Source organism: Uranotaenia lowii, chromosome 1, assembly GCF_029784155.1.
Source record: "Uranotaenia lowii strain MFRU-FL chromosome 1, ASM2978415v1, whole genome shotgun sequence".
Taxonomy (NCBI): Eukaryota; Metazoa; Arthropoda; class Insecta; order Diptera; family Culicidae; genus Uranotaenia; species Uranotaenia lowii.
This window is the reverse complement of record NC_073691.1, coordinates 4,805,098-4,822,821: the sequence shown is the minus strand read 5'-3', so window position 1 is coordinate 4,822,821 and position 17,724 is coordinate 4,805,098. Positions and strand designations below refer to the sequence as shown.

At 40.5% G+C, this 17,724-nt stretch overlaps 2 protein-coding genes and 1 long non-coding RNA gene across 6 annotated transcripts in view; 2 read left to right on the top strand and 1 right to left on the bottom strand.

Annotated features, from left to right (window-relative positions):
- The first annotated feature begins 933 nt into the window (after window positions 1-933).
- Window positions 934-2,115, top strand: LOC129754099 (adenylate kinase isoenzyme 6 homolog). The gene is made up of 3 exons (XM_055749970.1): window positions 934-1,122; window positions 1,193-1,509; window positions 1,571-2,115. The coding sequence occupies exons 1-3, from the start codon at window positions 1,095-1,097 to the stop codon at window positions 1,751-1,753; spliced, it is 528 nt and encodes a 175-aa protein (XP_055605945.1). The 5' UTR covers window positions 934-1,094; the 3' UTR covers window positions 1,754-2,115.
- A 6,539-nt stretch (window positions 2,116-8,654) lies between these two features.
- Window positions 8,655-9,434, bottom strand: LOC129754127 (uncharacterized). Of its 2 annotated transcripts, XR_008738971.1 has the most exons (4): window positions 9,178-9,256; window positions 9,041-9,114; window positions 8,907-8,981; window positions 8,655-8,850 (listed from the first exon to the last, which is right to left on the bottom strand). It is a non-coding gene; the product is annotated as an uncharacterized LOC129754127 (long non-coding RNA). The 2 variants fall into 2 exon arrangements; XR_008738970.1 differs by having other exon boundaries at window positions 9,041-9,434.
- Window positions 9,435-11,101: 1,667 nt separating this feature from the next.
- Window positions 11,102-17,724, top strand: part of LOC129754070 (progestin and adipoQ receptor family member 4) — a 46,882-nt gene continuing 40,259 nt past the window's right edge. For 2 of the 3 annotated variants that reach the window (XM_055749933.1, XM_055749940.1), the window contains exon 1: window positions 11,102-11,257. The gene's annotated coding sequence lies outside the window, so the exon portion shown is untranslated. The other variant, XM_055749948.1, reaches the window with a different exon arrangement.

Below are 17,724 nucleotides of genomic sequence, written 5' to 3'. Positions count from 1 at the left end.
GACTATATGCGAATGGAAGGCTACAGTTTGTGTTGTCCATTCAACTAAGTTCATTCGGTTACAATTTTGTTATTTTAATAACGTAAAAATGATCTTATTTCCGAACACTTAAAAAGTTTTGAAAAAGTTAAAATAGTTATCAGGAATGAATAGAAAAAAGTTCAGTAATTAAACATACAATTATTTAAGAACGATGCTTCATCACATCCGATAATCAATTTCATATGGCCTCACAATATGTTTGGCAAAAAAATTATGAAAAAAAAATCAAACTATCGGTTCAATATTCAATTACTTTTAAAATTAGTTTCTTTTTAAATTTTACATCAAGTATAAATAACAAGTATTTCTAAGTTTTGTTGATATTATGGTTTTAAAATTATTGAATTAGACATGAAAAGTACATTTTTTGAGTGAAGCATATAGTTTAATATAAAAATAATAATGATTTTTTTATAATGAATGCTGATTTTTATATTAATTTACTTACCTTTGTGCTTATTTTCAAGTGAATCAATCCCAAAATAACAAAGAAAACCTAAAAAATTTAATCAATTTTCAAGCCGATTTACGATACCTTGACGGCCTAACACAACCAAAACTCGCTTATATATGATTATTCAACTATTTTTTATGAATATAAAGTTGAAAAAAATTGAAAACTGATAATTTTTCATTTATAAATTCACTTTTTAAAAAAGCTTGTTTTCTAATGCCATTTGAAAGCACTGACTTTAATCACATAATACTCACCTTGAGAATACGTTTTAAAAAACAAAAAAAGCAAAAAAAGAATCTTGAATAGTTTTCCGAACTTTCCCTTTCACCAGTTTTTGTGAAAATTCGGCGGGTGTTTCAAAATTTTACGTTAAAAAATGTTGTTTCCATGCATCATTTGTTTACATTTTTCTTCACTCTGTTCAGCTGTCAAAATCCAGTGCGCCCGACCCCCATAGTCCAGGAAGTAGTGTGCTGGTCAATCTTGTACACTTGCAATTAGTGGCATCGGTGAACAGGGCACAAAAAAATTCCAGAAAGATCACTTTGGTACCAATTTAAAGTCACGAAAAGTAAAAATTTAACCAAAGATTACCATGAAACAGCCAAATATTTTAGTTACTGGTAAGATTTGTCAGACTAGAATGTATGTCTCCCAGTTTATTGACCATATTCACGTGTTGGTACATTTTAGGTACTCCCGGCGTTGGAAAGACCTTCCTGTGCCAAAAACTATCGGAACATTTGAATTTCCAGTGGCAAAACGTGTCCGATATCGTGAGCGAACATGGCTTCGTGGAAGAGTACGACGAGGAATTCGAATGTCCGGTGTTAGATGAGGACAAACTGCTGGATTATCTGGAACCGATTATGCAACAGGGAGGCAACATTGTGGAATATCACAGCTCGGAATTCTTCCCGGAGCGCTGGTTCGAGGCGGTCTTTGTGGTGCGCTGTTCCACTTCATTGCTGTACGAACGGCTACAGGCCCGTGGCTACAATGAGCGGAAGGTTTGATTTGAATTTTTTTTTAACCGAAACATGCTTACAATTTTAAAATATTTCAATCCAGGTGAAATCAAACATGGAGTGCGAGATATTCCAGATTCCGCTAGACGAAGCCAAAGATTCGTACCGTTCAGAGATCATCCAAGAGCTGCAGAGTGACAAGGATGCGGACCTGGAGGAGAACATCAAACTGGTGGACGATTGGCTAGAACGCTGGCGAAGTACTCAGAAAGGGTCCAAGAAGTAGATCTAATTTTAGACTTAATCAAACTTTTCTTCTACAAAACAAAAAATATGCATTTGCAAAGAAAATTTACAATCAAGAGAGAGAGAGGGAGAGAAAAAAAGCTAAATTGCAGAACTGAGTTTCCAAACATTGAATACGGAAAGTATACCCACCTTTTTAAAGCGAAAAGAATCAAAAAGTAATCGATTTGGTTTATTCAGAACGTAAATATCATTATGCGTTCAGTTTTTGTGTAATAAGCGCGGCTACCGCCAAGTATTTTATAAATCGAATTTTTGGCCTATCAAAATTGTTACGCGGAATTAAGTTTACACTTCGCCAAGTTTTGTCTTAAGAAATTAAAATGCAAACAATCTAAACGAGCAATGTAGTTTTAATAATAGCTTCGAAAATTTCCCTTATCGAGCTGAAAAGAGCAATTTGAGTAACAATGTGAACTTAACATGAAAACGATATTTTGTAGTGGTAGAAACTCGAGCTTCCGCTCTTTCCGAGCGACCTGCTGTATTTCATGAAATTACGAATAAATTTGTGCTTGTTATACAACATTGTAATAATGCAGGCGCAATTATATCTAATAATTTAACACCGATAAAGCGTTAACACTTTATTGCAAAATTGTGGTTTTGGCATGTTAAAACTTTGTTTTTTGATCACTTCATATTCACATGGCATTCACATTTTGACATGGCAGTAGGTCTAAGATTGAGTCATAGTCTTAGGACTCTTGGGTTTCAAATACTGACGGCTTAGAAGTCTAACTGTGAAAATGGTTGAAGATGTTCTGTTGCATACCGAAAGGCGAATTCATTTGTAGGTTTTTAGGCATCGATTAATTCAAGAAATAATCAGCTTGTTGCTCTGCAAAATCAATGCATACTACGCTTCAGGCAGATAATAGAACACAATCTGAGCGCCGCGCGTGGCTCAAAAAAAATCTGCTAGAACGAAAATCCAGTCATTGCATACCCTATCGCAAAGCTGCTTCATCAATTGAGAGCACACTTGTCTCTCGCTGCTTACAAAAATCATCCTTCTTCCCCCCGACCATCCAATTCCGGTATAAACACACTCCCCCTGCCTTTCAAATGAGCTGTAATGGATTCTTTGAAAATACCAAGTACCAAAGTGTTTTTTTTGTCATCTCAGGCCAAGTACCACGCAGAATAAGCTCCAATACTGTTATCCAAACATAATGTGCTGCATACACAAAGGCGCTTTCGAATTTCGCCGTCATATAAAAGTTATTTGCTTACACGCTAAGCTATCATTTGGAGGTTGAGCCCCCAGAATCCCAGGCTTACTGCAATTTTGGGCCACCGTATTAAGTAGGGACATGAAGAGAAAATCAATAGAAAAAATGGGAAACATATGAGATCTGAATGTGACACTTCCTATTAAAAACTCTTACCTCTCTTAAGATTTATTTTAAACGTAAAAATAAGTATGAATTAAGTTAATTTCATTTGAATATTATTTAAAAAAAAAAGGGAATTCTCATTAGAAAATCACAAAATTTCAAATGACAGCAGAAAAACTTCATAAAGAGCACCCGAAAGAAATAAGTTTGCAACGGATAAATGGCTTGTAACTTAAAAATTTACAAGCTCTTTTTGTCAATACCTAAGTTAAAAAAATTGCTTTATTATAGCGGCGTGTTTGCAGTTCAAAATGATTGTGGGAAATAAAAACTGTTCCGTAGTACGTTGTATGCGAACGAACTCGACTGTAAATACATTTTATTATTAAATGATGAATGTAAACAATCTTTTATGAACTTACAAATAAGTTTCGCCGTTTACCCTAAGCTCTAGCTCTGGCAACCCTAAACCGTCGGATATCACCGGCTATTTGAAGCTAATGGACGAAAATCATATTTATCTTCGGGTAAATAAAAAGTACACTTGCGTACTTACGCTTTTTCTTTCCTACCGCTCTAATTGAGCTCAACCCGGTACACCTAACCGGAACAACCGAACGGTCACTCAAACTATCAAAGGAAATACAATATTTTAGTGGCAAATTGCGCAGTAAGGAATTTCTATCACCTAACCTCTTCCGACTCACAAACCCGCGAGCACTCAAATCACGCGCAACTAGCCAAATAGATTCCACCTACTATAACAAAATACATTAAAAGATGATCAAACAACTAATGATCAAATACATACTGTTTTCGCTAAAAACAATTCACTACAAACTAACTAACTGCCAGGTCAAGAAAAAACGTGTCGCAGTTTCGATCAATTTTCTAACAATGACAATTCTTTTTCGGCGCCAACGCGTTGACGTTTGTCCGATCCCGTACCAAGGTTGCCAGTTCTACTAACACCCCAACCCGTAACGTCGTAGTCAATCGACTTTACTCTCCTCCTGCACGTCCAACAGAGCAACCTTTACCGCTGGTCTTTGAAGAGTAGATCCGTCGCAAGTCTCCACGTCGACCTTGTGAACTTGTCCGTCTCGTCCTGGATAAGTCTTCACCACTTTACCTCGAAGCCATCCGTTGCGCACGGACTCGTCTACGATGACCACTAGATCGCAGAGCTTCAGCGGCCGCGTTTCCGCGAACCATTTCGTCCTGCAGGCTATAGTAGGTAGATAAGCTTGCACCCAGCGCTTCCAAGACTGGTTTGTTAAGTGTTGAATAACCTTCCAGTTTGGTCGAAGAGGTGTAGCATCGTCGATTGGTACCCTTGGTGGTTTGCTGTCCTCGCCGGAACTTAGCCAAAGGAAATGATTTGGAGTCAGCACTTCTTTCTTGGGATCCTCCAGCGGCACGAACGTCAGCAGATGGGAGTTGACTATCAATTCTGCTTCCGAGAGCAATGTTCGCAGTCCTTCATCGTCTAGCCTTTGATGGTGCGAGAGAGTCTTGAATGCCTTCTCCGAACTGGCTCTCATCCGGGGAATGTAGTAACGTAGCTTGATCTCGTTCAGTACCGTCTGGGAAGTGGCATGACCGTACCTTTGGTAAAATCGCAGCATCAAAGAAGTGGTTACATCATGATTTTTTGGTACTATCTCAGGATTTCGAACTTCGAACGAATAATGAGCCGCTAGGTGGTCGATTCTGCTCGCCTTCCGGAGAACACCGGACTCATCGATCATCGATGATAGCTTCGCTAGGACACTTCCCTTGCCGATACGCTTCCACCGCTTCGGTGAAGGCTCAGAACTGCTTCTAAACGCTTGAATTTCTCCTGCAAACACCTGTCGCTGTACAGCCCGCCAAATGGCTGTTTCCGCCGACACACAATCATCACGATTCAGACCACCACAGGACTCACTAGATTCCACAGGATCCCGTTTGAAGCGCTTAAAGCGGTGCACAAGATGATGCAGGTTAGCAATTCTGTTGGGTAGACCACCACACCGCGAGCAATTTTCCATGTTGACTACAAAATTATCTCCAGTAGTCACCCCAACCCGTTTCAGAACGTGTTTGGAGTGCGACTGCCAACGAGGTATCTCAAAACCAGCTGATCGGTTGACCAGACTCAGTTCCAAAGCCAGTTTCGTTGCCTCTTCAATGGCACAGCTCGCAAAGAAAACGTCAACATTTGTGTTGTCAACAATTGCTTCAGCAGCTTCCGGATAACGATCTTTATGTTCCTGGGCGTTTCCATTCTTAGCAAACTGTGCTGAACACGAGGAGCACATTGCCCCGAACGTTGCGACGTCCATGTACACGTCGAGCGCAGCTTCTGAACTCTCCTGATACAAATATCGTTGTGCGTTTCTATCTGCCGGACGAATAATCAACTGGAACATCTCCCTTATGTCCCCAGCGATGGCATACTGTTTCTGTCGGAATTGGCAGAGGACAGATAGAAGGGGCTTCACCAAATCCGGACCTTTCAAAAGCTGGGAGCTCAGAAAGATTCCTCCATACGTAGCCGCAGCATCCCAGAATACACGCACCTTTGTTAACTTGCTCGGATGTCGCACTGCGCTGATTGGCAGGTGCCAAATCTTTCCGTCGTCACTGTTGCGGAGCTCGTCTGACGTTGCTTTGTGAACGTACCTCTTGTGTAGACAATCGTTCATTTGTTTGTCAATATTAGTTTTCAGTTCGGGATCTTTCAGCAAGCGCCCTTCAAAACAACCGCGTCGACGCACTGCCTTGGTAAATCTGTTCGGAAAAACCGGCTCATCGCTTTTCCAAAGCAATCCAGTTTGGAACCTTCCGGATGGTATACGAACTGTCGTCTTTTCGAGCAATCTTCTGGCCCGTCGATCTTCGTCGGATTCGGGTGGATTCAATCCGGATATCGCCAGGTTTTCGAATTCAAGATACTGCTGGACCGGTTCATGGAGCTCGCGGTTATTGGATCTCTCGCAGACATGAACGAAAGCACTACCTATCGTCTCAGGTGCTCGTCTTCCACCGAATATTGCCCATCCGAGGCGAAATTTAGCAGCAATAGGTTCTCCTCCGGATCTTTCCCTCTTCTTCAAAGCTAAGTTGAGCTGGGCATTGTCGACACCGATAAGAATTCGTGGCACGGCCGTCCGGTAGCTGCTGATGGGGAGTCTACTCAGATGGGGGAACTGCTTCGAGAGACTCTCATAATCCAGGCTCTGCTTCGGTAATTCCAAGCTCTCAACGGTTCTTACGTTCGCCAGCTGATGGATGCGATTGTTCGAAGCACCCGAGATACCTATCTCGACCTTACGAGAGTTACTCTCACTTCTCGTGACGTTACTAGTCCACTGCAAGCAAAGAGGAATTCTTTCGCCTACCAAACCCAGTTCGTCGATAAGTTCGTCTTCGACCAGCGTCAGGTCGGATCCGTCGTCCAGAAAAGCAAATGTGGACACCGACTTCCCGTTCGCGTGAAGAGTCACCGGAAGTATTTTGAAGAATGTGGTGCCTTGCTGGTGTTGATGATGGGCAGTTACCGATACAGAAGATTCCGATCCTTGACTCTTGAGAGTCGAACAACTTCCTGGATGTAGCAGTTTATGGTGGGGCTCAGGGCATCCATTGATCCCGCAAGGCTGCTTGTTTCGGCAAGGCCACCTTCCATGCGGCGCCAGACAACGCCTACACATTCCCGTTTCGCTGATGAACCTCAGCTTCTTTTCGAGCGGCAACGTTTCAAACTGCTTACAAGTTCGGACTCTGTGCGTTGTACTTTTGCACATCAGGCACGGCTTTAGCTCCGGAGTAACTTTCGAAGCCGGTGGTCCAGGCGCTGAGGACACGGAGGCGAAATGTGCGTTCAAATAAACTGGCTTCTCCTTTCTCACAACACCTTTTGTGGCTTTTTCATTCAGACCAACATCCGACGTCAATTTCACCTTGCATGCCGCTGTTCGATAAGCCGACACAAACGCACAGAAATCACCAAGCGATGGTTCCGGAAGAGCTGCTAACTTCATACCCCATTGTAGCTGCAAGTCGGGTGGAAGCTTAGCAACAAGCTCTGCCAGCAATAGTGGATTGTCCAAATGGGTGTTGAGTTTCGCTGACTGCATGTACGTCACCATGTTGCGTACCTCCCTGCCGAACGTCACAAGCGTCTCCAATTTCGTCACCGACGGCTGAACGGTTTTCCGGATCTTGGATAGCAGACAGTAAACAATTTGATCTGGCCTTCCACACTCGGCTCGTAGGATGTCAATAATTTCCGGGATTGCATCCGGCAGCATTAAAATATTCTGAACCTTTTCGCGAGCGCTACCAACAAGACTCTTCTGTAGCCTAGCGAGGTTCTCGTCGGGTTGTATGCCACACATGGCCGTTGTCGATTCAAAAGCACTCAAGAACATGGGCCACTCGAGTGGGTCCCCGGAAAACTTGGGGAGGTCTCTAGAGACAACTTGACGCGCCGCCAGTTGCTGTGGCGTAATCATGCGACCTGTAGCATGAGGAAATCCTTTACCCAAATCTGCTGACACTGTTGGTGGAACTGTAGGCGGGTGCTGCTCGGATGCTTGCCAAGCACACGGCTGTACATTCAAACCAAAGTTCGGATGCCTGACTGGGTTGTTGATAAAGACTCCTCCCTGAGGGTGCGCAAACTGATAATCAGCACCAGATGACGGCATGTCAGGAATATTTGGAAAATACATCGTCCCGTAGGGGTTATTCATCACTGGAAATCCAGGGAACTGCGACGAGCTCGGCGGAGGCAATGTTAGCGGATTCACTGGTACAGGTGGAACTGGATTCTGAGCCACTGGCGGAAAACGTAGATTCGAATCAAGATAATTGCTCCTTGGGCCCGGTGCTATAGCTGGGGGAGGATTTCTTACTGGAATCTCTGCTTGTTTTGGCGCAGTGCTTGGTTGAATCTGTTGACCTGATTGAATTATTGCTTGCATTCTTTGCCGCTCCTCTCGCTGTTGGATGGCGGGATGTGGGTTCGCACTTGGAGCCACTGTCTCGGGTTTCTGCTGGACTGGGGTAGAAGTATGCACGAATCCGCATTGTTGTTCCACCCAACCGGCGATACTTCGATGACTTTTTCCTCCTACGCTACGATCACATCCTTCATTGAGCTCTTCCAAAGCTATTTCTGCTTCCAGCTGCTGCTTTCTAGCAAGAAACTCGCGATCCCGTTTCGCTTGTTGATCCTCCAAGTCCTTTTGCTCTTTCAGATGCCTTAGACGCAGATGAGAAATAGCATTGACTGAGACGACTGATCCGGCATTCGAATGAGACGAGGATTGAAGTCTTCCGAAATTTGGATCGTCCTGTCTCCCACTTATTGGACCGGTGGTATTATCATGACGTTCAGCGGCGCGAGCTGAAGCAAACGTTGTGTGTGCTTCGGGCGGGTTTACGTTGCCGGTTTGAGTCGAATTAGCTGCGTTGTGACTAGCTACGCATCTGCAGCAGAGCCAGCTGCGATCGGCTATGGTAGCCGTAACACCGGCGCATCCATAATGTTGCCATTGCGAACACTCGTCACAAGCGACCATGCTCTGCGCTGAATCCGGGCGGCGACATGTCACGCAGCTGTACAGCTCTCCGGTAGGGCCTTCCATCATCGGTTCCAGGTTTAGGTTGCTCGTTGCAGCTTTATTTTCGAGATTTGTGGGAAATAAAAACTGTTCCGTAGTACGTTGTATGCGAACGAACTCGACTGTAAATACATTTTATTATTAAATGATGAATGTAAACAATCTTTTATGAACTTACAAATAAGTTTCGCCGTTTACCCTAAGCTCTAGCTCTGGCAACCCTAAACCGTCGGATATCACCGGCTATTTGAAGCTAATGGACGAAAATCATATTTATCTTCGGGTAAATAAAAAGTACACTTGCGTACTTACGCTTTTTCTTTCCTACCGCTCTAATTGAGCTCAACCCGGTACACCTAACCGGAACAACCGAACGGTCACTCAAACTATCAAAGGAAATACAATATTTTAGTGGCAAATTGCGCAGTAAGGAATTTCTATCACCTAACCTCTTCCGACTCACAAACCCGCGAGCACTCAAATCACGCGCAACTAGCCAAATAGATTCCACCTACTATAACAAAATACATTAAAAGATGATCAAACAACTAATGATCAAATACATACTGTTTTCGCTAAAAACAATTCACTACAAACTAACTAACTGCCAGGTCAAGAAAAAACGTGTCGCAGTTTCGATCAATTTTCTAACAATGACAATTCTTTTTCGGCGCCAACGCGTTGACGTTTGTCCGATCCCGTACCAAGGTTGCCAGTTCTACTAACAATGATGTTGTTAAGAATTCGCTTGTCACGTCACTTCACGCGTATTAGTTAAAAAACAACGGCGTTAAAAATCTATTGCCGCAATCAAATTCCTTGGAAAACGTGACCTGAAACCTGAATTCAATCAACGCGCGGCTAAAGATAAACTTAGCAGGTTGGGAAATATCGACAGCGAATATGTAAATATTTATTTAAGAAAATTTTGAAAATGTTTCTGTCAAAAATATTATGTCCAGCAAAACCGGACTTAACCAAGAGGAACCAATATAGAACCACGCTAGTACTTATAAGAAATAGCCAAACGGGAGGGCTCGGATAAGGCATAAAAGACAACTAGTTAGGTTATAGTCACGAATAGAAGTGACCTGTTTATTCCAATTTGACAACGAGCTACAAAAGGCACTCGCAAGAGTGCTTCACTCATCTTTCCATTCTCCCGAATGGAACTCAAAGGGATTAGCTCGATTGCTATAAAACAACTTGTATAATTCTGGATACTACAAAAAACACATGAAAAATTGTATTTGCGTATGGAAATATCTTTGGATTTAGTAGATTGCTGATTTTCTTATTTGTTATTTTCCGAAATGAAACAGTTTCTGAAAAAACTGAATTTTTAAAACAATTCATATTCACTGTCGTGTTAAAAAACAGCTATCATCTGCCTTTTGTTTGTTCCGTAATTGAAAATCTGGCTCTGATGTCAAAAATATTTGCTGCAAATCGCCCAATAAAGTTCTATTTAAAATAAACCTTCTGAGGATTTTTTTTTATATTTGACAAGGTGCGTCGGGGCTTTTTGACCACAATTTCAAATTTGGTTTATTTTAGTGACCTAAAATCTGAAATTATTGGCAGATTTCTAAATATAAGTTTTTGATATATTGGAGGTAATTTTATTTGTAATATAACCCATATTTCAAACGCACACTTGATCAACTTCAAACGGAATCATAAAATAACACATCAGAATGCGTTGAAGTTTTTTAAATTAATATTTTCAAAACAGTTTAGTAATAAACTTTGTTTAAAGCACCGCCCATTTTATGTTTCAACTTTAATCTTAAGACATCTTAATGTCAATCAATCAGGTTTTGAGGAGTTTTTTTAAAGAAAAAATGACAATTAATCTCTGTTCTGACATAAAAAACTAACAGTTCTCGACAAACTTTTTTCGATAAGGATTCTATTCTCTTGAATTGAATAAGGAACATTGTTTCAATTGGGATATTTTTCTCATCCAAAATAACAAAACTTATTGCATATACATACCTACATACATATGCATTTAAAAAAAGGCTTTTCAAGAATAGCTTCTACATGAAATTTGTAAAACAATCTATAAATTCATCTCACTAGAAATCGAAACACACAATCTCACAAGAAATGGTGAGATTTATTTTAGTTCTTTAATAAAACCTTATTAAAAATTGGAAAACATTTCCAAACATCTAGCAGAATTGATTGAAAAGTTTAGAACCTCTTCACCGGATCGGAATCGATCACCCTAGACTGGGTGGGAGCATCCTTTCCACAGCGTCCACATGTATGCACCATGCGGCAAAATTTCCTTCGGATTCTTCGCTCCGGCAGCAGCGGAAAAACCACACGGACAAGTTTGACTCCCGCGCTCAGTCAGATCCCGTCCGTCGAGCGAGTCAAACGTGTCTTGCGAAAATTTCGGAACAACTCTTAACAAGCCGCATCCGACCCACTACAATAGAGTGTAGCCTTTTTTCTCCTGCTGTCTGTGTTAGTGTCTCTTCTTATCGGTGTAGTGGCCCTTGTTTGAAAGGAGGAAAGGTACCGTGACGACCAACATCCGCAGGATTCGAAATTAACAGGATACCTATATTTTTCTCGAATTCGGCCTCTCTTTGTGAGATAAATTATCTAGTAAACGAGATCGAAAAGTGTGTGAAAAAGTTTTGAGATCTATTTTCCGCTGTTTACGCTTCCCGAAATGGGGAGATTGAATAAATCAATGTTGCCCACGGGGAAAAAAGTGTGAAAATTTTGTCCACATCTGCACGCACGCACACACACGCACACGTGACTTTTCAGTGTTCGAAGACTATCGTCATCCATTGAGGAAAAGGCAAAAAAGAGCCCAATCAAAGCAGCCGTGCTCGTTTCGGGTTTTCTTCCCCTTTGCTCTGGGTTGCTTTCTCCAAACCTCTCCGCATCCAGGCTTTCGAGACGAGATGTGGTGAAAATTGCACCTCTCCCGACATCCACCACCCACAATCACGCAGCACGAACAGCAACGAACGGCAGCACGCAAGGATAAAAGCAAGATAGTTAGTCAGTGAGTGAGTGAATGAGTGAGAGTGAGGAAAATCTAAGGAGACCAAAAAAGCAAAGCTTCGGGCAAAGCGCGCGGGTGCACAAATTCGTTTCTAATCTGCGAGGGGGTTATGTGTAGGTGCCGGAAAATCTCTTACACTCGGACGCTTTTGGGAGATTCTGCTCTCATCAGCTTTTCGTGAGATTTGGAATTAGGCATTTGGCAAAGACGGGGATGATCATCCCGTTGCTAGGATGAGGGAGGGAAAAAACGGGGTTGTTTATAGCAATGAAAGCCCTGCGACGTACGATTCGTACGAACGATGCTCATTTTCGCTCCCAGTTCCGGCGAATTTTGCTCTCTTTCTCTGGGGGTGTATTCGGAGCCGATGGATGAAAATTATGCTGTGGTGCACACGTGCTTCTGGAAAAGTAAGGTGGTTTTTTTGTTAGTGCGGCGCGCTAGGAGAGATTTTCTGCTAAAATGTCTTTGTGTTTGTGCGCTCGTCGTCGCGTCGGTGCGATGCGACGACGGACGTAAATGGACATTGTGGATTGACAGAAAGCATATGACGCTACGGGGCTGTGTGCGGGGATTGTTTCAGTTAGATTTATATCTTTCCAATTTGTTCTATTTGCTTCCATTGAACTTGAAAGTGGAATGAAAAATTCTGAAGAAAACACAGCGAGAACGTAATTGAATTTTTTTTCAAGGGAATGTGACAAAATGTAGTAAATACATATTCCTAAAAGTGGAGTACCTTATGGACGTCAAATCCTGAATTAGAATTCTTGTTTCGAATCCAGAATTGGATCTTTGGAAACTATTGGAAATCTTTGGAATATTTGAAAAATGAAAATTGTGATAAACAGTCCGTAAACGATTTTTTTACTGAAATGGTGCGTTCAAAATCCTATTTAACGATTGAAAACTTTGCTTATGATGTACGACTGTAGATTTTAAAACTTTACGGTAAATGTTTAAGGTTGAAACAGACCAAAAATTGTTGGTATGTTTGACAAATTTACAAGTACTCTGATTCAGTCGACAGTCCACTGTGCTGTTTAGTATTGTGAAATTTTGATTTTTTAATTTTTGAAATTCTTTATTGTAAAACTACGCACATTTTCCACACCAATGGAAATTCAAAACATCCAAAAAAATCCTTCAAGGCAGAATAATTATCACATACCGTCGCGACGGTGTGACACCGTTACATAAAATCTTAAAATTTGGCGATTCTGTGAGTCCCATAGGGAACTCTAGTTCTACTGATGTTCAATTTATTCATGTAGGACCTTTCTAAATAATCCATTCTGTATGTTAGTTTCATACGCAAATGGTCTAGAAATGTACCTTTTAATATTCAGACAGACATGATTAAACTATTTTTTTTTAATGAGAGCCATCTTCAGTTCACTATGCGCTGTGCTCACAGTTGAGATTGGCTGGAAAAAAATCATAAAAAAAAAACAAAAAATAGTTAAATTAGTTTCTTGGAATCGCTCAATTCTTCTGTAAATTGTAAAACCGATTTCATATGAGTCTATTGTTGAATCATAATCTGGATGAAATGAAAGTTCCGAAGTAAGTTTTGAAGTTCATTTCAAGAATTTAATTTTAGATTTCATTTAGATTTTTAGTTGGATCATCATTACCGCGATTTCAATTATGTCATTAAAACTGCAATCAGTCTCTTTGTAAGATTGAGAATCAAGTGCCCCTAGGGAAAAATTTTGCTGAAATTCTTAGGATCAACCATTTTTACGTGATTTCTCATTTACTATCCCTACCTAATTCAAAGCAGGATTTTGAACTTTCTTTTCATTTTTCATTATCAAAAATATACCGCTGTAAAAAAATAGATATCTACCTACTAGAGTGCCCATCTTAACCCTAATCGAAATGCATTCTTCGGATGAAATATTAGTCAGAATTTAGACTTTAAGAAAAATCATCGAAAATCGACCGAAGGGAACTAAAGTAATTGTTGAAAAACAGATTTTTCTTGTTTTTTTAGAACAAAATGTCGTAAAATCCTATACAAACTTCAGGTTCGTTGAGCGACCCCTTCGCGTGATCTGGCTCAAATTTGGCATGAGATCTTGTACTAGGCCAACGATTCATTTTAGCCTGCAGCGCATAACATTTAACAGGTTTTGAATTTCCCATACAAATTTCGGGCAGTCTAATATCTGTTATCTCAAAATAAATGTACTTAAAATTCATGATAATTTTCTTTGATTTAAAAGATTTTTATTCATTCCATAACTTCATAAAATATTGGTATGTACTCTCTGGAGCCATAAACGACAAAAATCAAAGGGTAAAATTACAGCAATTGAGCTAGCTAGAGCTTGATATCCAAGTTGCTGTTGGCAGCATAGTATGTACCTATGTATCAAAATATTCACCTCGCCGGAATGTGTGCCAAAACATTAAAAGTTTTTCCACCTCATTACTCCTCCCACTCACACGAGGTGGTGCCACCTTGAATTCTTATCGAACAACGAGCAACCAAACGGTACAGCAACATCATGAACTTCTGGTGCAGTTTCATGAATCAAGGGATTAGGGACGACGGCCGGGGCTATTTGAAAAGGAAAAAAAACTACTACACCACGAGAACGTCAAAAAACGAGCAATGAATTAAATAAATAAAAATGAAACAGAGCAACATAATAGCAGGGGGAGGAAATCTAAAATCCTCACATCTTCCCCAGTTCTAGGTACATACAGCGCTGAAAGCTGTTAGCAACAAAAAAAAAAAAAAAGAACACTGTAGAAAGTAGAAGAACGGAAAAGGCTTACCTTCTAATTTATTGATTATTTCATTAATTTTGGGTGTGCATTGTGCGGTTTGTTTCATGTTTTTGTGCAAGGTATTATTTTCACATACAGAAGGTTAACATCGTACGTAGATGGCGGGCGAAGCAGGATTAGTAGGTATATTAGAAGGCAAACATTTTTATATTGAGGTTTGGGAAGAAAATCCCAAAGGTAACCTTTGTACAATTCACACAAGAATAATATGCGCACCAAAAAAAACATGATTTTTGTATTGCGATGACCATATTCTCTGTGAGAACTTTGATAATAATAAGTGCATATAAAGAAGAACTCAATTCCACCACTGAAACTGATAGATTGGTCAAAGGTTCTGTGAAAATTATCTTATCAATCAACTTCAACTTAACAAAAAATACCTATGAAGAAAAACCTCGAACCCCACCTCAGAACAGTTGATCTTCTTTTGAAACCACCACGTTCCTGTCTACATTACCTACATGTTACGACAGTATTACAAAAATAGTTAAGAGTTTGTGGGGACGATACCATATCGTGCTAGGCACCAGCGACAAGTATCGTCAGATTGATTGTTTTTCTTTCAATGCTAAAGGCATACTCCTGATCACAAGCTTATAACGTTTTTGACTTGTAAGATACAATTCAACGGTCTTGAACAAAGTTGTTCAGAAGAAAATTTCCGTAGAAAAAATTATAAATGAGAGTTTCCTCAATAGTTTGACACGGGAAACCCGGTCAAAAACTTTGGAGATCTAAATATCATCAGTACTTAATGCAATTCGTTTTTTTTTATTAATTTTAGCTGTGGTCGTCTTCTGGCCAGATCGCAATCCCGATGATGGATTGGAGTTCAGTAAATTTGTTTGGTAAAAAACACGTAATGATTCGACTTTTCATTTTATGAACACATCACATCTTGGACATCTCACATTCGACATTCCACTTGGTCTAACCTGGTTTGGCTCGTTTCGTTTCCACCGGTTTCGTAGCGAACACTTGTTTTGCAGGACAGTCGTCCGGCATTCTCGTAACATGTCCTGCCTAGCGTATCCGCCAAGCCTTCATCACCTTGTGGATACTGGGTTCGCCGTAAAAACGCGCGAGCTCGTGGTTCATCCTTCGCCTCCACACTCTATTCTTCTGTGCGCCGCCAAAGATGTCATACAGCTGGAATGCTCTCGAATAAACTATTTAGGTCAAATTTATTTTAGGAAAAATAAATTTGTGATACAATTGAAGTGAATCATTTTAGCGTGACGTGCTGATTTTTTAACAGGGTTTTAGGCTTAAAATTTCAATTTTTTGCAATTTTTTCAATAAAACCTCACAAACTATACATATTTGTAAAGCGGGCCACAGACTACACAACATTTGTACAAATGCGATGAAATTCGATGAAATTTTGTCGCTGTAAACACGATTTGCATAGTGTATGGCACTGCTTGAATGAGCGCCCAAACGGTTGGAGTAAAATCGGCCGGGATCGAAATATTTTGTACAAACCATCCTCCCAGCCGGGGCGAAGATGGTTTTTTTTTGTTGCTGTTGCTGTTTTCGCCAGCAATCGTTTGTGTTCGCGTGAAAAATGTTTGTATAGTGTGTGGGCGAGCATAGATCAAACCATCGTCGTGGAATCATCGAATTTGTACAGGCCATTTGTGTAGTCTATGGCCCGCTTAAAGCTCATCAAATTTCCTATCCAACGCCTCGCTTTTGACATTTTGTAGGCTAATGGTTCCAAAGTTATTGAAAAAAAAAACAGGCGTGACCGGGCGACAGCTAAGAAAACATCTTTTTCAACACTTTTTTAAAACCTTACAGAGGTTAGACTTAGCATCTGCTGTAAAAATGTTTTAAACGTATTGAACTAATATTTAAATACCATAACATGAGTTTCTGTAGGAACCAAAATGTCGATTTTGTACCAGAAGGTCAGTTTGACTTGTTTGGCAGTGTATATCTCTTCAGTTTCCTTGGGTTTTTCAGCAACATGACTATTTCTTATGGAGGTTTTAAATCCTCACTTACAAAGGGTTTTGGCAAAAACAATTTGCGGGTTCAGGCGAATTCTCCCACTTAAAGCGTTTTTTCACTTATTCAATTTTCGCTTATCAATAAAATCTTTTTCTTGAAAACTTCTTGGTTGGGTTTGCGAACTGTGTTAAAACTTACATTAGATCTCAGAAGCGGACGTAGAACCTTCGGCAATGTGGTTCTCTTTGATTTCGATTACTGAAATTGAAAGTTTTCTTATTTGATGAGTCGGTTTCAGTTCGGTTACGTCCTCGACCATCGTTTTACCAATTTTAGTTTGTATCAGCTTGCTAAGCAGATCCACCTTGAGTTCCGTACTGAAGTTTACGAATGCCTTCCTCTAATTTGATCTGGCTTCTTTGTCTTGATATTTTCCAACCATCCATTGAAGCCATTGATTCTGAGTAGACCTGAGAAGTTGCACCAGAAGCGCTCGGACCATCACCACTACCAGGACTTCTAACTCCAGAAACATCTGCAGTTCTTTCAATCTTCCTGACTGAACCTCCTGTAACCTCTAGATTTTAGAAGAGTGTTCAAATGGGTTCGAATAGGTTGTTGTTTTCAAAAATATTGAAATTGATTTAACGAGAAGTAGGTTTTTTTTTGTATGAATGCCACGAAAACTGTAAACAAATATTAATTAGAAATAGAAATGATGAACGAAAATCAAAGCTTCCTTTGGAATTTAGCTTACTGGGTTTTCCCCACAAGCTTGCGATGTTAGCAAAAAAAACCATGCGACTCCATTAGCAAATGCATGGCTTCATGTATCAGGTTAGGTACTTGCGCTGCCGGGGAATGAGTGACTGTTGTTTTTGTTAGATTTTTGCTTTAAAACGTTATTTACCAAGACCGGAAACAGGAAACACTCCACCTGCTGCTTCAACCACTCCACTCCAGTCTGTTTTTCACGGCTTTCATTGGAAGGTGTTTGTAACGAAATACGAGGCGAAAGCCCACACGTAGAGTAAAGAACAACTTTTGGATTTGCCGCTGTTTATGAAGGCTTTGAAGAAGAAAATATGTAGAAGGTGGTTCAGTTACACGAAAACAAGACCACAGCTGCTGCAGCAGCAGGTTGGTGGTAGCATAATTGAATTTCGAGGGGTGTGCAAACAAACGCAAAGTGAAAGCATAC

Coding starts and splice junctions, on each gene's coding strand:
- LOC129754099 (XM_055749970.1), top strand. CDS start 1,095: ATGAAACAGCCAAATATTTTAGTTACTG. Junction 1,123..1,192: donor GCCAAATATTTTAGTTACTG/GTAAGATTTGTC, acceptor GGTACATTTTAG/GTACTCCCGGCGTTGGAAAG. Junction 1,510..1,570: donor GTGGCTACAATGAGCGGAAG/GTTTGATTTGAA, acceptor ATTTCAATCCAG/GTGAAATCAAACATGGAGTG.